General features: G+C 46.3%; 1 protein-coding gene across 2 annotated transcripts in view; it reads right to left on the bottom strand.

The window, feature by feature from the left end:
* Positions 1–17946, bottom strand: part of LOC122376367 (tachykinin-like peptides receptor 99D) — a 55460-nt gene that overhangs the window by 13832 nt on the left and 23682 nt on the right. For both annotated transcript variants that reach the window (XM_043356193.1, XM_043356194.1), the window contains exons 4-5: positions 13778–13889; positions 10408–10511 (exon numbers count right to left, since the gene is read on the bottom strand). In XM_043356193.1, the coding sequence (XP_043212128.1) occupies positions 10408–10511; positions 13778–13889 (216 nt within the window). The remainder of the gene's footprint in view (positions 1–10407; positions 10512–13777; positions 13890–17946) is intronic.

Below are 17946 nucleotides of genomic sequence, written 5' to 3'. Positions count from 1 at the left end.
GTCTGTGCTAGTAGCGTCCGGTTACCGAGTACCCTCGAAGACTGTTCGCCAACTGTCTATAGATTTCGAGGACTTGGAGTGCCAGATTCAGTTCATGTACACACGGTTTCCACGTGCCACACTGGTGATTACTGGTGACTTTAACAACTGTCTCCTCAAGACAAGGTCTGGCAACTCGCTGAGTGAACTGTTAGCCACATACGGTATATTTATCGCCAATGTAAAACGGCCCACCTACCGTCCGGCGGGCAGCCTCCTCGACCTAATCGCTACCAGCCGGCCAAACCTTGTGCGCCGTGTGGGCGTCACCCGATGTCACTACGGTGGACCACATGATTTTACGAGAGTGTTGTTGGCCCGTGAGTATCCACCTGCAAGCACTACCGGCTCATACGTGCTCCGACGCGCGTTAGCGAGAGTGGATGCTCCGGCTTTCAATCTTCAACTCTACGAGACGAGCTGGACCGCTGTTTTCTGCTCTGCTACAGCTGACGACAAGTGGCGCCAATTTCAGCAGATCTTTGTGGGTCAGCTGGATACCGTGGCTCCGCTGAGGCGTGTACGCGACAGGCAATGTACTGCGCCCCCTGTCACGGCCGAAACTCAGCAGCTGATGCGGCGCCGCCGAGCAGCCCTCAGCGCGGGCGGCCGCGCCGAGTATAAGCAGCTGAACCGCCAGTGCCGCTCGGCTGTGCGTAGAGAGAGTCGAGAGCGGTACGAGAGGGAGATCGCGCGTGGTGATCGCGGTGGGCTGTGGCGAGTGTTACGACCTGTAATTGGCTCGAAAAAGCAGCAGTGCGAGATACCGAGCATAACCGCTGACGCACTGAATGACTATTACGTGTCAGTGGGGCCTACCACTGCTGCTAGTGTGCCACCTCCGACCGCAAACGTGCCTACCCGGCTCCCGCGAGTGTCAACATGCTCTTTTTGTGTGGAAACGGTGGACGCAGACACGCTATATACCGTGCTTCTATCTATGAAACCGTCCAATTCAACTGGAGACGATGGCATTAGTGTGAGCATGTTGCAGAAGTTTTTCCACGGCGTAAGACATGCGTTACTAGATGTTGTCAACTTCAGTTTGATCTCTGGTGTGGTCCCACGAGCGTGGAAACATGCGCTGGTGACACCTATCCCTAAAGGAAAGGTTACAACCAAGCCGTCCGATACACGCCCCATTTCTATTCTTCCGGCTATTATGAAGCTCGTAGAACGCACCGTTCAGACCCAATTAACAACGTACTTAGAAGAAAATCATCTTCTTGCTGATGCCCAACACGGTTACAGGAAGCAGCGGTCTACAGAAACCGCGCTTCACGTAATAACTGATAGGGTTCTTCACGCAATGGAAAACGGCAACATATCAATTTTGGTCTTATTGGATTTGTCCAAATGTTTTGATGTAGTGCCACATCAAAATTTACTTCGAAAACTTGCACTGTATGGCATTGACACGAAATGGTTCAGCAGTTATTTGTCTGATCACACTCAGCAGGTTAGGCTGTGTGCCGGTAAAGGACGGAACGTACTGTCGCGCTCACGAGAAAATAACATTGGTGTTTTTCAAGGCGGAGCGCTATCATGCGTCATGTACATGTTCACACACAGAAATATTGAGCGGAAAAACGGTGTAATTGAAAGTACCAAAAGGAACAATTTTTTGGTGTAAAATTACTCTGTTTTCTGCGTAAAAGAACACTTATATGTGTGTTTTGCTAGCTTCGGAGTGCTTCACTATTGTGTAGGAGAACCGCTTTCAGTGTAACTTTACCGCGGATCTCGCGTTACATTTACGCACAAATATGTGTTTTTGGTAAAAAGTACCAAAAGGAACACTCGCGTGGTAATCGTACACAAATTCATGGCGGTAAATTTACACAAATAAGACGGTTATTATAACGATTTTTTCTGGTAAGATAATGTTGGGCCCGCAAAATTTGTAACGCAAGCGACACACGGCGGGACGTTGTCGCCAGCCGCGAGCCTTAGCTAAATGCAACGAAACATTGTGATGCTCAATGCCTACCCCATGCTGCAAACACGTTTGTTTGTTTGTCGTTTATTGTTAAGGATCGACATGACATCTGACGGAAATAAATGTTAGATTAGCGTATATACCTTATGATGTATATAAGCTGATATTTCACAACGCATGGGCGCCGCTACAGGCCGCAGCCACCGCCCGTCTCCCGTCAACTGCCCGTAATTGATAAATAAAAAATATGTCATCTGTACGCACTACTTCATTGTGCCTAAATTACCGTTCATTTAATTAGCCATCGGCTCTCTGTTGCCTATCTGGCAAAATATTAGCATACCTATACCTAATTAACCCTAGAAAAGCATGAAAGTGCATCCATTATTTTGATAACACGACAGCAGTTCAGTTGAAAAATTACAAGCCCACCTTAGCACTTCGACAAAGCTGGATATTTTCCAGCAGCTCCTCCAATGTCGCTCCGCTTCAGATTTCCGACTCGGTCTTGATTGCGTTATCAGACGATGACCACAATGCAGTATTTCACTTATTATTCACTTATTCACTCATTACTCAGCTTATTATCCAAATAGATAAACACCACAGCACTGTTTTATCTCACTGATGTCACAAGAATGGGCAAACTCTCTCTGCGCACTGCAGCCACAACACTCCCCCGCCGGCCCCCGCGGTCCCCGGCGCACAACTGACAGATTGCGAAAATGGCGCCGCCGCCGTCAGCATTTAGCTCAAAATTTCGCTAAATTTACACGGGTTGACGTAAACGAACGGTGCTCTGGATGTGTACCGCAATTACCAGTGTGACACAACACCCATTCGCTCATAGATACACTTGCTTTGCATGAAAAAATATCAGTTAGGTATTTGAACATCTGTTATGCTGTTACATTATCCTGTTTTGCGTAAAGATGCTTGTGTGGTGTAATAAAACTGCCGATGTTTGTTAGTTAACCAATAAACGTCGTATAAAAACAAACTTATTCTTGATGCCTTTACTTATTATGGCGTTGTGCGACGGATACCTTGCTTGTTTATCACGTAAATACTTAAACTAAAGGTATTTTACTACGTGAAGCAGAACTTTGAAGCTATTTGAACTATTTACGAGTATATTGAACTTGACATCGCTCAATATTTCTGTGTGTGTTGTATGCCAACGACCTCAGCCTCAGTGTCTTAGATGATGTAACAATTGTCCAGTATGCAGACGATACACAGCTGTTGGTCAGCGGAAAGAAACGTGACGTGCAGCGAATGGTGGCCTGTATGGAGAACGCCTTACACCGTATGTATCAGTGGTTTTGTGCTAACGGCATGATGCTTAACACAGCTAAGACACAAATGGTCGTATTAGGTACACCAGCGATGCTGCGCGACCTGCCCTTAGTCTCCCTTCACTTTTGTGGCACTGTTGTTGCTGAGTCGCGAGCCGCCAAGAACCTGGGTGTTTACGTTGACCGCCATCTCAACTATGAAACGCACATCGACAATGTAACTAGAAAGTGCACGGGCATTCTTATTGCTCTGACTCATGCACGTCACGTGATCCCAAGAGTTACACTGAAATCCATTGTCGAGGCACTTGTCCTTTCCGTGTTACGGTATTGTTTGTCAGTGTATGGTTCGTGTGGCATGACGCAGCTTCGACGTGTACAAAAACTTGTCAACTTCTGCGTTCGAGTAGTGACGGGCAAGAGGCGATATGACCATGTATCTCAGTCCCTGGAACAACTGCAGTGGCTCACTGCTGAACAGCTTGTGATATATCACACTGTGTGTGCGGTCGAGCGGGTTATAGTTTCAGGGCAGCCTGAAAGCATCATGGCGACTATTGGTCTGCGGACTGATCAGCGCCACAGCCATAACACGAGGCAGGCCAGCCTGTACACGCTCCCGACTATCCGAACTGAGGCAGGGAGGAGACGGCTGTGCTACAGAGGAGTAGGGCTACTGAACAGTGTCGGTGTGGAGCCCGGAACGTGCGGGTTCCGTTCTGCAGTCAGACGCGCTGTTAAGTCGCAGTAGGGTATACCTGACTTCATCATGTGCGTGATTGTAGCTGCCAGCTGGTATGTCTGTTTCGCCGTGTCCACAATGTTTTAATTCGCTTACGTGAACTAGTGAAAAGCCATTGTTTTATAATGGATCTTGTTCGAATACATCTATCTATCTATCTACTCCATCAATGCCGCGCATGTTGCAGGTGGTTTTACTTTGAATCCCCAAGAACATAATATGATATACTCAAAAGTGTTTATGATCGAACACATGGCTTTGATTGCTTTAAAGCGTATCTAGCAACACAAGGTCTTAACCCTCGCCCGTAAACGGTGTTTTGCCACCTTCGCCCATGCAGGGGGGGGGGTGCGACCCCCCTGGCGTTTGAAAACGGAGCGTCGTAGAGCTTAGCAGAAAAGACCAACGGATTGCTCTCAACGAGATCTCGCGATTGGTGGTATATTTTTTGGTCCTAGGTCAACATTTGACCTACTTATGACCGGTCAAAGGTCAAATTTTCGGAAAAATCTAACTATTTCAGATTTTCGCGCCTATTGCGGCAAAACGGTAAGAGATATCGACTTGAAACCTTCACTATCGTTATCCTTGATCAATTCTCTATCGTTTGGTGTGTATTTCGATGTCATAACTCTAAAAATGATGCGTTGGGAGTATCGGAAGTCTACAAGGTCATTTGTGCATTGGGTCACGTCAGGCGTGTGACGTCACTGACCTGACCCTGACCCAAAATGAACTACAAGAAACAACCGACGATGACTGAAATGGATAGCAAATTCGAATTCAGGGCATCAAAATACCCCGAAAAGGCATACAAGTGCAAGAAGTCATTACAGGTCAACCGAGGTCACTGACCTTACCTTGACCTTAAGTAACCTTCAAAATGTTAACGGACATTGTGCCAATGTCTAATCAGCTAGTTGTGTTTCTAAAACAATCCATCAGTGTGTCAGGTCAGTCGGCATTTATACCAATGTGAAGCAATCTCCAATTTAGCGTAAATCTGGTCGGAGGTTGTTCCCTTTATGCCGTCATAACTCCGTGACCTGACATGACCTTGACAAAAAACAAACTACCAAAAGTTCGCAAAGGATGCCCCAAAGGGTACTGAAAATTTGAGCAGGCTATCTGAAACGGTTCGGCGTGTAGCTAAGAAAAACCTCAGGGGGGTAGCACCAACCCCCCCCCCCGACATGGGCGAGGGTTAAATCAAAACAAAATTGTCCCACAAAGTCGAGCATCAATCGCTGCCAATTGTTCCTCTAATAAACATCTTTTGACCGCATTTCTCGCCTGGTTCGACACGAGTGCGTCGAACGTCCCTAACTTTCACGGATCTAGCCCAAATCATGCCCCCACAGATTAGAGGACCAACATTAGACGCAGCAGCACAGATGAACAATGACGGACCAACAAATAGCTCAGGCAAAGCGAGTGCTTACACAACGGTGGGCAGTTCCTGACCTTGACTTCCCCAAAACAAACCGGCAATGGGCCCGAACTAATAATGGAATGGTGACTTTCGGCGGCGAATACATGCATGTGTGGTAAAGAAATGGGCCAGATGCCGACTTGGGTTTATTATTGTGAAAACTTCATTGTTTTTCATTGTGATTTTGTTTTCTACCAGATGCCACTCCCCTCTCTCTCTCTCTCCCTCACTCACTCTCCCTCGCCCTCTCTCTCTCCCTCCCTCTCTCTCTCGCTCTATCTCTCTCTCTCTCTCTCTCTCTCTCTCTCTCTCTCTCTCTCTCTCTCTCTCTCTCTCTCTCTCTCTCTCTCTCTCTCTCTCTCTCTCTCTCTCTCTCTCTCTCTCGCTCTTTCTAACTCTCTCTCTCTCTCTCTCACACACACACACATGCACGCGCGCGCGCACGTTGCACAATCACTCTCTTCGATGATTTTCACAATTCACAGGTTATTGCAAAACCATTCCTAGATATACTACGAATGTACCACAAGTAAAGTACCTACAGGGTGTTTCACTAAAAATGTCAAAAAGTAAAAGGTCATAATGCACATAATAACAATGTTTTCTAAGGAAATTTGCATATCATTTTATCCGCAATTGTTGGACATTTGAATATATAAAAACGATATCACCGTCACTCAAACCTATTCCACACATCTGCCCCTTCTTTTGATGCACCGTTTCGGCACGTGTCCGGAGGTGCCTCACAGCCCGTTTTCATCTTCAGCGTCCAGACTGTCGGCAAAGCCTTGAATTGTGCTCTTCAGCTCCCGAAGTGATGCGACTTGAGTCTTCCTCAGCTCTGCGAGAGCTACTGAGTCACTGACCAAACCAGAGGCTTAGCGGTGACAGATCGAGGCTTCGCGCTGGCCAGGGGCGGGCGGCGAGGCAGCTGATTATTCGGTCCAGGAGCTTCTGGTCCAGTCAGTTCCTGGTGGCTACAGCCGTTACAGTGGTTGAATTGAATAACTTGTAAGGCCCTGGCTATTTCTGATGTTGGAATTAGCTTCTTGTTATCTTCAAAGGCCCTCAAAAAGACCCTGACCTTCTCAACGGTTTCCGCCGAGAGGTGGGGGCAACCCCGCATTTTTTGGACTGGAACCGGCATCGAAGGAACCCTTTTAAACCTCTCAACAAGCCCTTTGAAACTTTTATAATCTGGAACGTAGCGAGGTGAGAGAGTAACAAGTTTCCTGAAAAGTCGGCATACGGTTTCAATGTTTCTGATGGCACCAAATGTACATAAGTGTAATTCACCCCTCCTGTTGCGGTGTAAATAACTGTTCCTGTTCTGCATAAGGAAAAAATGACTAGTAACTTTGGCCTCCTGCCCTCGCTCCGTATGAGTGTAAAATATATCTTAAATGGATAAATAATAAATGTCCAAAAATTTGCAACAAAGCCATGTGCGCAGCCACGTGATTTGCATATTCTATATATCTTTAATAAGCATTTACTTTTTGACACTTTTAGTGAAACACCCTGTACTATCAAGCATCATCATAACGACACAAAGATAGCTAGCATGATAGGTCATGCATACGTTTTATGCCATATATACTCGTATTTGCTTGTTTTAAAAACGTTGCATAGATTGAGCAAGCATCGATCCTGCAAGGTAAAGTCCAATACATTACCCTTGCAATACTTTATTGGTAATACTTCATTTCAGCCTTCAAAATGCAAAACAGTTGAGAATAAAAATCTGTCGAATATTCAAACTCCCATGCATAAAGCGGCCTAAAATATCGACTACCGGTTGTATAAACTAATGCGACAGCACTCACGCAATAATATAGCACAGAAAGACGCAGTACGACCGACCTAGGCCATATTTCCAGTGACGGCCAATTATAAGCCCTGTCCCGTTCAATAATGGTTATGTCCGTAACTGCCTGCGCGGAAGAGTGCTAGGTGAAGCAAATGGACATGCAGACATAAATGGAAAATATGCAGCCACATAGATACTATCCAATAATATCCTATCCATTGCATATCCTATCCATGTTATAAAAAGTTGCTATAAATGGTTCATCAACGGCTGTATCTATCCAGGGGCTCGCCCAAAGGGATAGGTAAACGCCTATTTCTTTTTGAAATAGCAGTGCCTTCTTCAATGAGCATAACACGCTCAAATTGATAAGCATACAATAACGACACAACTGTAAGGTAAGACGTGCTTGTGCCTTGTGACACGATTTGATTTCAAGAACAATATGTGTTCCTGTTTCTGAAGATGATGTTCAGTCCCGCTGGTCTCTCTCTCTCTCTCTCTCTCTCTCTCTCTCTCTCTCTCTCTCTCTCTCTCTCTCTCTCTCTCTCTCTCTCTCTCTCTCTCTCTCTCTCTCTCTCTCTCTCTCTTTCTCTCTCTCTCTCTCTCTCTCTCTCTCTCTCTCTCTCTCTCTCTCTCTCTCTCTCTCTCTCGCTCCCTCCTCCCTCCCTCTCTCTCTCCCATATATCTCTCTCTTTCTCTCTCTCCCTCTCTATTTTTTTTTCTCTCTCTCTCTGTCTGTCTGTCTGTCTGTCTGTCTGCTGCCGCTCTGCCTCTCTCCCACTCTATCTCACAATGCCCGCCCAGCAACAAGAAGCAATTTCAAGTCATTCCAACCCCGCCGACGAAAATAAAATGTACAACCCTCTAACTCCTTGTGGTTTAATCTTCCACTCGTGGTGAAGTCGCTAATCCGTTGAGTCAGGCGGGTTGAATAGAAAAGCACAAACTGTTGAGCGTCACGAAGCTACAATAGCTCACAAAAATACGCAACGCAGTGTTACGTCCTACTGTCATAACATGTCACGAACGTCAAGATATTATTTATTTCCATGACGTCATGCATGCATGTATGCACGTCACGTGGGTATAACGTGATACTCTGACATGTTACGGGTTAGGTTTAACATCAGCCGAAAGTTCCGCTCAGGAATCGCGCTCGATAACCCAACATTGACGGCAAATGCGCAGGTGCCAGGTGTGCATTTGCGTATTTACGCATCAATCTAACTTTCGACTTTTTGTAACTTTGGTTGTACCTTTTGAATTGAGCTTCTTCACCTATGATTTGACATATTATCGAGCATACAACATGTCATATTTGTGTTGTTACGGAGCGAGCGAAGCGAGCGGAGTCTTACGTAGAATAACGGAAATTTCTGAGTATGAGCGGCCGGCCGGCCGGCCGGCCGGCCGTGGTCACGATTCTGCGACGCTTATATCTCAGGAACCACTTGACCGATTTACATGCGGTAATTTTTGTAGGGTAGCTTCATTCCTTCTACCAAGTATTGGACTATTCTCGATGCATGTGGGTGACCCCCTATGCACGTGCCACGTGCAAAACGAAGAGGTGTCACTTTTGTAATTGTTGCAATATCTCGGTAACTACTGGGCCGATTGCGCTGAAAGTTGGCATGTAGGTAGGCACCCATTAGGCAATGCATATCCATGTGCCAGAGTTGGGGTGCTGCTGCACGTGCGCACGTGCAGGGGTCGATTCCAGATCTCGAGAACGGCTGGACGGATTGCGCTTAAATTTGGTACACGGTTAGGGACCAGTTAGTAGGGTGCCGTACAAAAGTCAGGTGGGACCCATTTTGCACGTGCGCACGTGCAGGGTGCCGCTTCCAGATCTCGAGAACGGCTGGGCCGATTGTGCTCAAATTTGGCACATCGCTAGAGACCGGTTAGTAAGGTGCCGTGAACAAGTCAGTTGGAGGTACCCCCTCGCAATTTCGCACGTGCAAGGCCCACCCTCTCGCTCGCTCCGTTAATCGCCCCAAAAGGCGTTATACTGGTGCATATTGCAAATGGTATGAAAACTTTAGAAAGTGAAAGGTCAATGTTAATAGTGTGTGTCAATATCGTTGATGTAGGCGAACAACACAACACCTGTGTAAGTAATGACAAGCGCGGGTTCGCATTACCTTTGAGTAATGATCACTACCTGTTGATAACCCGGCATATTTACTCATGCGTTATGGACACGTGAGCCACTTAATGACCTCACGTACCTATAGCAAATGTGCGGAAATTGTGTTGTATGGCAGGCGTAAGTGCCGACAACATTATTATTGCACATCAAGTGTGTAGTGTTTGACAGTACTTTAAGCGTTGCGTTTCTGGCGCGGTTAAGACTTTCCTGGAGTGTTTATGTTCTCGAGTGGCGTCTGCGAGCTGGGCCCTGTTTCACCGGTGATAGCAGCACGCTGCTTTTACACGTGTCAAATTGGGTTTCCATGGAAACATCAACAGGCCCGTTGCTCCAACACTACCACAAGTGTGACGTCAGCTCGCGCAATTTGATAGCAGCATGGTAGCAGCGTCCCGTGAAACACCGCCCTGATGTCGGGTGTTTTGGGAACTCGTCGGGGCAGTCGCTGTCTGACATTGGATTGAAGCTGTCGTCTGCAAGAATATATAGCCGAAACGGAATATTGTTGTTAAGGACCTGTGAAAGCAAGTGGGAGGACACTACAAAGTGTTAGCTAAAGTACGCAGTAGCGTTGAATTTAGAAGTACTGCAGTTAAAACATACAAGCATCAGTAAAATAAACCAAAAGCCTGCAACAAAAAAAGCGATGTAGCTCTTTGTGACACATCTCATTAAACACATTGAAAATTCCTTTTGGAGATTGAGTACTGAACAAAACGAAAGCAAACACAATGCCACATGCACAAAATACAACATCTACCTATAGTACCTGCATATACACAGGGGTCAGCATAACACAACAGTTTCCTAACCGAAATACCTTCCACAAGCGCTTCTTATACATGCTGTAGCATGGTGTGGCATAACAAAGCACATTACACAAAATCCTCTGTCCACCTACCCAACTACCTGTTCTCCATCTCTTATTCGCTTACCTCCTAAGAGTACCATTACTCACTGCCCACCTCTACAATTAATATCGTACTTACACGGCTTCGAGGGTGCTCTCCATGGTCTCGCCATCTGGCCAGGTCAGATAGCACAGAGTTCGTATGTCGCCGTCATTGTATACGAATGTATACGTCTGGCTCAGCTGTGGGCACACGCAGGTAAATAGGTAACCGAGCGCAGGCTAACAGGTGATCGAGCGCAGGTAAACAGGTAATGTGATTACGGAGCGAGCGAAGCGAGCGTAGTCTTTCCTAAAGGCTGAAACAGACTCTTTCCGCGTTCAGGAAATCGCATGCGAGAGCCTATTCAAATACATTATAATTCTTCCCGCATCAATCGCATCCGGGAGGTGCGTGCGATTGATGCGAGCGTGCTTACATGTATTTTGATAGGCTCTCGCATGCGATTTCCTGACTGCGGAAAGAGTCTGTTTCAGGCATTAGATTAACGGAAATTTCTGAGTATGAGCGGCCGGCCGGCCCGTGCGGACGCTTTTGCAAGGCTTATATCTCAGCAACCACTTGGCCGATTTACATGCGGTAATTTTTGTAGGGTAGCTTCATTCCTTCTACCAAGTATTGGACTATTCCCGATGCATGTGGGTGACCCCTTATGCACGTGCCACGTGCAAAACGAAGAGGTGTCAGTTTTGTAATTGTTGCAATATCTCGGTAACTACTTGGCCGATTGCGCTGAAAGTTGGCATGTAGGTAGGCACCCACTAGGCACTGCATATCCATGTGCCAGAGTTGGGGTGCTGCTGCACGTGCGCACGTGCAGGGGTCGTTTCCAGATCTCGAGAACGGCTGGACCGATGGCGCTCAAATTTGGTACACGGTTAGGGACCAGTTAGTAGGGTGCCGTGCACAAGTCAGTTGGGACCCATTTTGCACGTGCGCACGTGCAGGGTGCCGCTTCCAGATCTCGAGAACGGCTGGGCCGATTGTGCTCAAATTTGGCACATCGCTAGAGACCGGTTAGTAGGGTGCCGTGCACAAGTCAGTTGGAGGTACCCCCTTGAAAATTCGCACGTGCAAGGCCCACCCTCTCGCTCGCTCCGTTAGTCGCCCCAAAAGGCGTTATACTGGTAGGTATCCAGATTCAGGTAAACAGGTAAATAAATTCGTGCAAAGAAGTAATGGATCGCAGTTTTATGTAATAAAAAAGAAACGAATCAATGAAGGAAATGTGCAACATACATGTACACCTTATATGATGAGGGTGAGTATGCTAAAATTCTTTTAAAAATGTATCCTCTATGTCTTGAAAAAACATCACAAATGAAATTAAACATATGTAGCGTATATCAAACTAAAGCAACATGTACAATGTACATACTACATATGTACATTGTAACTTATGTCTTCCAGTCGCAAGTAAACAGCTTTACGAACGTTGAGAAACAGCCCACAGCAATATGTGTTTTTAATCCACCACTTTCGCTTTGTTGCGCTTCTCCGCCGCTCGTATTCGCCTTTTCTCTGAATGTGTAATTTCCTTGAGGTAATATAATTTCGTCACATTTTGTGTGACTGAAATGTTAGAACTTACACCGTATGACATACGGCTCGCTGCAACTTAAAGACGCAGCCTCCTTCGCGCAAAACAGCCTTGTTTGTTTCAATTCAAATGCAGAACCCACCTCGCTCCTTGTCCGAATAGGTTAGCGAAGTTAAGCTGGTGGGAAGTTCCAAGACACAGGTAAAAATGTAAAGGGGATGTGCCTCATATGAAATATATTCTTTGTGAGTGTAGAGGTAAAAACAGCATTGGTTTCCATTTGCCAGTATCTACATCTTTGCAAGACTGCTGAAATATGTATGAATAAAAATAATGTTTTGTCAAGCATTCATTCCTACGTATTCAAGTGACTTACACCTTTCATCCTATCAGCACTAGCCGCACGGAGATCATTCCACTGCAGACAGCTCTTTTAAACGCGCGAGCGCTTATCGATATAAACATGCCAATTCAGCGTCACACTCGGGGTATACGACCGCAGTTGGGCGCTGGCACTTACAAGCTGTCGTGTACAGCACGACAGCTATCAATCAGGCGTCCAATAAGCAGCCAAACTGAGACAGCCAGCATCAGACGGCACCAAAATAAATCAAACCGCCTCTGGGGATTACCCTTAAATAATTCAACCATCAAAACAGTTTTCAAGAGTTGTGGCTGCGATCAAAATTATCACCGGAAATGGGGTCATACACATTGACTAGACGCTGAGCCCCTGATTAGGAAGGGAAGACCGCACCCAACGCCAGCGACACATAAATCCATTGTTTGACCGTAAATTGACAGTTCTGGCCAATTTGTCTCCATCAATTCAGATGGCGCGCTCAGTTGTCCCCGTCAGCAGTGTTCGACCCCAGAAGCAGCTCGTCTCGACATGGAGGCCGCATTTTATGTCCAGCATTTCTCGGAACTGATTTCGGAGGCGTCACATCTCCCAGCGACAACGCTAAGCAGACTGAGATCGTTGACGAGCTGAATTTAGACCGAAATCGCCCGCAGCTGTTCTCATATCTGAGCCTGGTAGCTCGCCCACGTCAGAATGCAAACAGCGGCGAGTCACGCCTCATTGTGTTTTACTCAAGAAGTTGGGTACTCTCAGGCTTTGTTGAAAACTCAGCAGCCCGTTGGAACGTCTGCAGAGATCACCGCAGAGGCTATTCGTCAGACTGTCGGCGGTAACTTTTCATTTTGAGACCATTACCAGGTAGTAACGACCGTTTATCCAAAGTTCGGACATTAGGCCTGTAACGAGCTCATTGTAGTGCATTCTTAGTCTAGGAACGAGGCCGGGGCTTTACCGTCACAAATCTCATCTTGTCTGGCCGGAAGTTGAGAACGATCCATTTTAATGTTAGGTACAAGAAGTATTGAGCCTCTTTGCGTACTCCGTCAGCCGCTCCGATCAAATACTTCCGAGATTCTTTTATTTCATACGCTTATATACTACAAACCTTTCCTGACTTCACCATGTGCATTCGCGATTTAGCATAAGTATCGCCTTACATTCTCACTTGAGCGTCAACACGACAAGCGGTCCCTCACAACGCTATCCCCAAACCACTCCATTTTTAACCTTCTTTTACCCTTTCTCCTCACTCTTCACTCTAATGGCAATAACACCCGACGACGACTTCCAACTAACCCAGCCCTATACCAATATACCTCGCCTCTCTCCTATCAATGCCCGCCTCCTTACTATCCCAGCCCTTCCCAAAACCCATTACCCATATCTTACCCTCAGGAAGTTCGGTAGACACTTTCCCTGGCAAGAATAAATACTACCCTCATGCCAGGCAGACACTATCCTTACCAAGTAGTTCGGTAAGTACCACCCTGTACCAAGCAGATCCTACCCTGAATACCCCTACACCAATCGGGTACCACCCTTACCAGGTAGTTTGGCGCCGCAAGTACCGCCGACATCACCCAGATGATGATTGTGACGAGCAGGGTCCAGCTGCGACTCATACGCGGCTTCAGCGGGTGCATTATTGCCGAGTACCTGCCGAAAACGGACGTGCTAAGTTATGGTCTAAAATGGGTGTTGTGTTAACGTGAAAATGAGTGGCATGTAAGAGGGCATACGACTGAGTTTATGTGGGAAGCGGGTGCAATACGGCCAACTTACTGTAAGACAGCCCAAAAAGAAAAGGCATCAATTATACGCGAAATGATTCATGCAAGAAAACTAATATTCCCTTTATAATCGCAAATCATATGAATACATATGATATTCAAAGGAGCTTTTAACAGCACCAATTCAAGATATTGCCTTGCTAGATAGAAAATCGGCGCCAAATATGCTCCCTCTGCATAAATTTGAACCAGCTACTGTGGCTCCGTATTGCTAAAGTCGCCTGATATTACGGCATCAAGTGAAACCAATCGGGAACAGGATATTGAAAATCCGGGAGCTTTCTGCCAGCAGATTTTCGGGTTTACGTTCACTCTTTGGGCTTGCATTGACGATGGGTTCTTGGAAACGGACGTCAGAATAGAACGTCAGAGGCCACGGGTGCGGAGCTAGTACGATGATGCCTGTCAAACAGCAATGTGAAGATGATGCCTGGACACTGACATGTTGAGAGAGAAGAAACTGCCGGTGGATGCGTTTGAAAGCTATCAAAGCTATGAATGATAAAAATAAAATAGTCCTTTCAGAGGTGCGTGCTTTTCTGGAATGGTACGAAAGACTTTGAAGACTGCGTCATCCATGTGTGTACTGAGATATTTCATAGAAAAATGCACAAAATAGCATGGACAGTTATATGAGTAATCCACACTTTTGACTGCATTCCTGTTGCATTGTGGTTGCCATCAATCAGCAACGTTGTGTTCAGTCACACCAAAATATTAGACAGTTGCACCAACACCAACTCTTCTCAGTTCTCAGTAACATAAAAAGACATTCTCATTCCCTAGTCGTGTGACTTATTCCCCAAAGCCTCTACGTTTTGTCAACCACATCATTTTATTCGTAGATTGAACGTCACGCTTCATCGTTTTTTATTTTCCTATCCAGCCGCGCCCACATTCTGTTTTTTTTCGGTCCTAACAAAGACCAGATACCACTAGAGGCACCGTTCTGACCCAGGCCAAGAGGCCGAGACGGCACCACCGCCGACGCCACTACGACCACACGTCTGTGTCATAGAGGTTACCTCCCACCCAGCCGCCCCTCCCCTCGCCTCCCCCTATCGCTCCCTCTTTCTCAGCTATGCTTAGGAGTCGTAAAGCCAGCGAGAAGGGACTTAGGCTGCATATCTCACACGGCATGCCGACATTCAATCATGACAAAATGCCTCAGAAAACTCTTTGAACACCCGGGGAGGCGGTAGATTTAGGGAAGACATGGCCGGGTTTGCTGGGGCTGGTTGATGGATGTGTTAAACACGTGCTCTTCAGTGGAACCGGATGCAACGCTCGCATCTATTGTGAAGGAGAGAAGGGATTTTGTTATACTGTTTTGAAAACCTTTGTAAAAAGAATCAACGGTGATTGTCCCTAGTGCCATCACTATTTCATTCGCTTAACATTCAAAACTTATGCAGCTAAACTTTTCCCGAGGCATCGCCGTTAATAAAATCAAAACCATCGAGAGGGGATGAGAATCACATCGTGTTTTAGCTCCGGTACCCGATATATTAGCTAATTGTAGATTGCTTCAGACTAACAAAACATCTCGAGGACCGTAGCCTCTCCAGAGACGGCGTCCAAATCGAGAAACAGGAGAGGCACTTCAAGGAATTCAGGAGCTCAGCTTCCCCCGCGGCCGGTTTTATGCAAATCCGCCGACACTTAAGTATCAGAATAATACAAGATGAAACGAAAGCGAGTCCTCTGACAGATCAGCCTGAAAATGTCATTTTATCTCTGAAATAGTCGAGGCTGGCGGGTGGCATTCTTACTCAGATTATGAGGTGCATAACTATATCGTAATTCTATTCGTCCCACCTCTTGTGCTAATTAAACTGTAATTTCGTCTGTCAAAACGGAAAAAAACGGAATTAAAACTATCAATTATCCTAAAACAAATAATTTACATTTGATACACACATGGTAGGTTTAAAAATCCTCATGGCTTTACAGAAGAGCCACCTCCAAATCAGTGCATTCACCAGGCTTCTGATTGAATCGGAGCCCTGTTCGGGTCCGCGCAAAATATTTTGCTGATTGTGAAGTCACACATGCGATGATGTCAGCCGCCTGGCTCCGCCCATGCTCCGCCCCCTCTCCGCCGGCCCGCAAAGCCGAGGGCCACGCGACACGCGGCGAACCGTGGCGCGGATGGACTGGTGTGTTTCGTTCAATTACTGAGTAAAATGCGTTCAAATGTGGTTAATAGCAATGTGCCACTGAAAAGAAAGATAGTGATACCAAAATAACACTATACTAACCACTTACAATAAGAAATATATGAGGGTAAACTTTAATCCGCGCCACTTTCGCCTCCTGCAGCTACTATTTTCTTCTTGCGCAAAACTGAAAGATTTTGCGCGAGCCTACGTCACACGTGTGACGTCATACGCCGAAGGGCGGAGCTTGGCACCCGAGAGACCCCAACTGCGCATGCGTGGTGCAAAATTTTGCAATAGGATGCGCTGCCCGAACAGGGCTCAGCACATCCAAATAGCTCTATTCTTGACCATCCGGTATTCGTTGGGGACCAATTGTGACATAGACATGACCTATCCTACATCTCCATACATCCGACCATACTTGAGCTGTGCTCTGATTGAGTCTCCAAGCACCCGGAGAATATTATGTTATTTTCAGCACCTTGTAGCAACACGACATCGGACGTGACAGAAAAGGTCACTGGGGACAAATAATCAGTACAAGAGGCTTACATAAGAGGCAAGAGGCTAGCTTGGTTTACAGAATGTGTTGCATAAGAACCTCACATAACACATGCACTGTTGTATTTTTAATGTTGCTTTATGGACGGTTCGCTAGAGAAAAGGTCGAGTGTCTGCTTTTTTTGTCTTCGGTAGCATTACACCGCACAGATGGGACTAGGACGATGTTCTTCTAGAATTCAGGGTGCGTCGCAAATGCGTTGGAAATGAAGCATTACATTAGCACTCAACAACGGGATGCTTGATGCGGGATCTATCAGTATCTAACAACCAAATATGAGCAAGGCATCAACAATATTCAGTCGGACATTGTTAAGCTATTACTGATGTTGGTATACATCGCTTCAAATATTCAACAAATTACAAGCATCCTAATTCATAATTCAGATTAATTTGACATTCTATTACCTCTGTCAGCAGTACGGGGACCCGCAGTTGCTACTGTACAGCGACCCTGAGTATATTGTCCCAGCACCCTCACAGGGAACAATGATAAGCTGTCAGAGGGCACGCGCAGAAAACCTCAGCTGCTCTTGTACATGGACGGGCAGTCGATATCAATGTTATCACTTGTTACTGGACAGGACAGACGGTTAGACTTAGGGTTCGTGTACAGTAGCAACTGCGGGTCCCCGTACAATAATCCTCCCAAATAACACAACGATGCGAGCCACTATACACAATAGACCCACATCTATGGTTTGTGCATTTCGCTTTTCCAATTTTCATCAGTGATGAGCTGGGGACTGCGGGAGTATCTGTTCGTAGCTGAATGGAAAATGGGAATAATAGTGTTGGGCGGAATGAGAAGGAGGAGATTGAGCGCAAATGTGTGGTGACCGATAACGGTGGAATGGAGAGAGAAAAGGACAGGAAGAGGAAGATACATAAATGGAAATAAGGAGAGATAAGACAGAAGCAAAAACCAACAAGGATAAGACAGAAGCAAAAGTAAGTTATGAGCCAAAAGAGAGAGAGAGAGAGAGAGAGAGAGAGAGAGAGAGAGAGAGAGAGAGAGAGAGAGAGAGAGAGAGAGAGAGAGAGAGAGAGAGAGAGAGAGAGAGAGAGAGAAAAGAGAGAGAGGGAGAGAGGGAGAGAGATAATGTGGGGAGGAGCATAATAAGGGATAGGGACAGACAAACAAAAATGTAAATGGACAGAAACACAGACAGGTGACATACAGACAGGCACACAGACCGA

This window comes from Amphibalanus amphitrite, unplaced genomic scaffold (assembly GCF_019059575.1).
Source record: "Amphibalanus amphitrite isolate SeventyFive unplaced genomic scaffold, NRLGWU_Aamphi_draft 002114F_arrow, whole genome shotgun sequence".
Taxonomy (NCBI): domain Eukaryota; kingdom Metazoa; phylum Arthropoda; class Thecostraca; order Balanomorpha; family Balanidae; genus Amphibalanus; species Amphibalanus amphitrite.
Note: the sequence above shows the minus strand (reverse complement) of the source record. Positions and strands in the feature narration are given on the sequence as shown.